This window comes from Limulus polyphemus, unplaced genomic scaffold (genome assembly GCF_000517525.1).
Source record: "Limulus polyphemus unplaced genomic scaffold, Limulus_polyphemus-2.1.2 Scaffold209, whole genome shotgun sequence".
In the NCBI taxonomy this organism is placed as follows: Eukaryota; Metazoa; Arthropoda; class Merostomata; order Xiphosura; family Limulidae; genus Limulus; species Limulus polyphemus.
In genome coordinates, this window is record NW_013665819.1 from 32,837 (window position 1) to 35,830 (window position 2,994).

Genomic DNA, 2,994 nt, shown 5'->3' on the forward strand with positions numbered 1-2,994 from the left:
CGTAGAAGTTGAAATATACGTGTGTGTGTATATATACTAAAATAATAAATAAAGAACACATAACATTAAAATCGATACACAATTAAAAACATTTCTAAAATGTGGTCTCTACATGTTTCAACATTTACCATATCTTCAGGAGTGAACTTGCCACATTTATTTCTTCTTAGCTAGATCATGTGACCTATGTGTAAGTTTACATTTCTGGATAAATCTCAGAGAAGATCCCACTACATTCTTATGTAGATACTCACCAAACCTTCATCTCTATTTGATAGTTCATGATCTTTTTTAAAGTTTAATATTTTTAAGGATTCACAAATAATATTGGTTCCAATACCCCTTTGGTTGAGCCAATATTACTGTTTTTCTCCATAATATCTTATGTTGTGTTTTTTGTACATGTTCTGCTATGGCTGAATGTTCATTACTTTCATTTTTTACTCATCCCTCATGTTTTGCTAAATTATATTTTAAATTAAGTCAGTCTAACATAAACACTTTCACATTCAATTTTATAAATTCCAGATTTTTTTGTTAACTGTATATTATCTTTAGTATTACCTAAAATTTGTTTTATCTTATTTATCGGTTTAAATATAGAGTAAAATATTGGTTGTTTTTTATACACTTTGAATAAACTAGAAGTTAAGCGTGGAATATATGGCAACACTAAACATTCCTTTTTAATTTTATCACAGCTTGGTTTTAAGGTAATACCTTGATCCATTATTACCACATTAGTGATTTCTTAACTGCTCTATCTAGAATAGTTGGGTTAAATCCTATTTTGATTGCTACGTAATTCATTAGAAACAACTCGTTTTTTAAGTCCTCTTGTTTTGTACATATCTTCAAAATTCAATGAGCATAAGTGTAAAATGCAGACATTTTTTGTGTTTCTATACGACATGATTCCAGGTGTGGTGGCATAAGAACAGAAAAATGTTTATGATAAATAGATGTTTCTAAATTATCTTTTTCATTCCTTTTTTACCAATACATCTAAAAAAGGCAAACTATTATTTTTCTTAGTTTCATAGGTAAATTGTATAGAAGGTTCTATGCTATTTAAATAGTTTACAAACTCTGTTAATGCCTTATTACCTTATCTCTACACTAAGAATGTGTCATATATATCCCTTATACAAATATCAGGTTTACATTTTGCATCATTTATGGCTTTTGTTTCAAATGCATCAATATATAAATCACATAACAACAGTGAAAGTGGGGATCCCATTGCCAACCCTTCATTTTATTTATCAAAAACATTGTTAACCTGAAAAAAATGGATTCTTTACATACAACTTTGTTAGCTTAAGTATATCTATAATTTCAACTGCTGAAGTTATATTTTGTAACAACATATTTTCAAACACTTAATTGCATCTTCTATTGGAACTTTTATAAATAATGATTCTACATCAAATGATACTAACAAATCTTTTTTATTCAACTTATGTTTTTGATTTTCGTTACAAATTATAAAGCGTTTTTAACGTGTAGAGTCCACATTTCAGGTGCACAAAGAGAGAGAGCCGAGGGGTGGTTCCTAGCACAAAACACTTCTATGACCCATGAAAACCAGTCACTTAAAATGGAGAACATTTAAAAGTAGCAAGAGGACAAGGAGCAGAAATGGGGCGACCCTATGATGAGAACCCTGTGGACTGAGAAAACTAGGAAACCAAAGTAAGCAGACTGCTGATGAGCAGACTCAACTCGAGTTTCCAAAGTATAAGGAACATACCAAGAATACCTTGGTTCAAAAGAAGGATGCCTACATAGAGGTTCCGACAATAAGCATGGGGGGAGACAAATATCCAAAAGTAAAGCATTTCAACCAGGCAATGCTGAGATACAAGGAATCATTTAATTTGCACATTGCAGAAGAATATATCAAGAACAATGTAGTAAACAGATAGATGTGACCATCCCAATCTACTGTCGAGGTTGTGATGTACAGCCTCTGAGAGAAGGTGAAGCAGGGGCAGATAGTGAAGGAACCACTGTGATGTACAGCCTCCGAGAGAAGGTGAAGCATGGGCAGATAGTAAAGTAACCATTGTGATGTACAGCCTCTGAGAGAAGTGAAGCATGGGCAGATAGTGAAGGAGCTGAGCAAGATGAAGAAGAGGAAGAGACAAAGAAAACGAAGCAAGAGAGCTCCACACTGCAAGAAGAGATTCAAGAGACTGAAGCTCAAGGAAACTGGGAGAATCTCAACTATATAGTATAGAATAAGTTTCTCAAGGATGAAGCAATTGTAGTTCAGTATGAAGCTAAAACAAAAAGGTATCAGCATGAACACAAATATCATGAGAGGGGAGAAAAATAACATAGTCTGAAGAAGAAGGCTCAAGCAGAAAGATAGCTTGTGACTCAGCAAAAGCAACTATAAAAAGAGAGAGAAAGAATGCACATAACTATGTAGTCAAAGTAACAAATGGAAAAAGGTGGGGTACCTATTCCTTCCCAGGAAAAGATGAACCAGAAGCAAAAGCATGTGATGGTGTGAAAACACATCTGAAGACAAGCAGTGCTGAAGAAAGAATGAGCCTTTGTTGAAACACTACTGCTCATGGGGTTTACTGCATATGGAGCATGTATCACACTCATCCTGGTGTAGGGCTATAATCTGATTATAATTACATCATAGACTGGCACAGTCCATGTTAATTTAGAGATGGGAGTTTTGTTCAAGGCTTGTAGCAAAAATCTTCTCAGCAGTGGTGTGAAGTAATAGTTCTTTGTTCTGTGCAGAAGTTAATATAATTTCTGAATATTACTTTATTAGAGTGATTAGTGAATGTATTATTGGGCAAACTATCTGTTAAATGATTAAGTTTATTCAAATGTTATCCTCAAATTTCAATTAATAGTTCAGTTTTTCTTGTTATTAAAGTTAGTTAGATGTATGCAATCAATACAGTTCACTTGCTTTTTACCAGTGAAAAAGGCTTCTTAAAAATTTTTCAAAGTGGCTCAGTG

General features: G+C 33.2%; 1 protein-coding gene across 1 annotated transcript in view; it reads right to left on the reverse strand.

The window, feature by feature from the left end:
- The window catches only part of LOC106478404 (transmembrane protein 208-like), a 20,086-nt gene that overhangs the window by 11,191 nt on the left and 5,901 nt on the right, over nucleotides 1-2,994 (reverse strand). Inside the window, exon 5 of the mRNA XM_013938950.2 lies at nucleotides 255-342. Within this exon, the coding sequence (XP_013794404.1) occupies nucleotides 255-342 (88 nt within the window). The remainder of the gene's footprint in view (nucleotides 1-254; nucleotides 343-2,994) is intronic.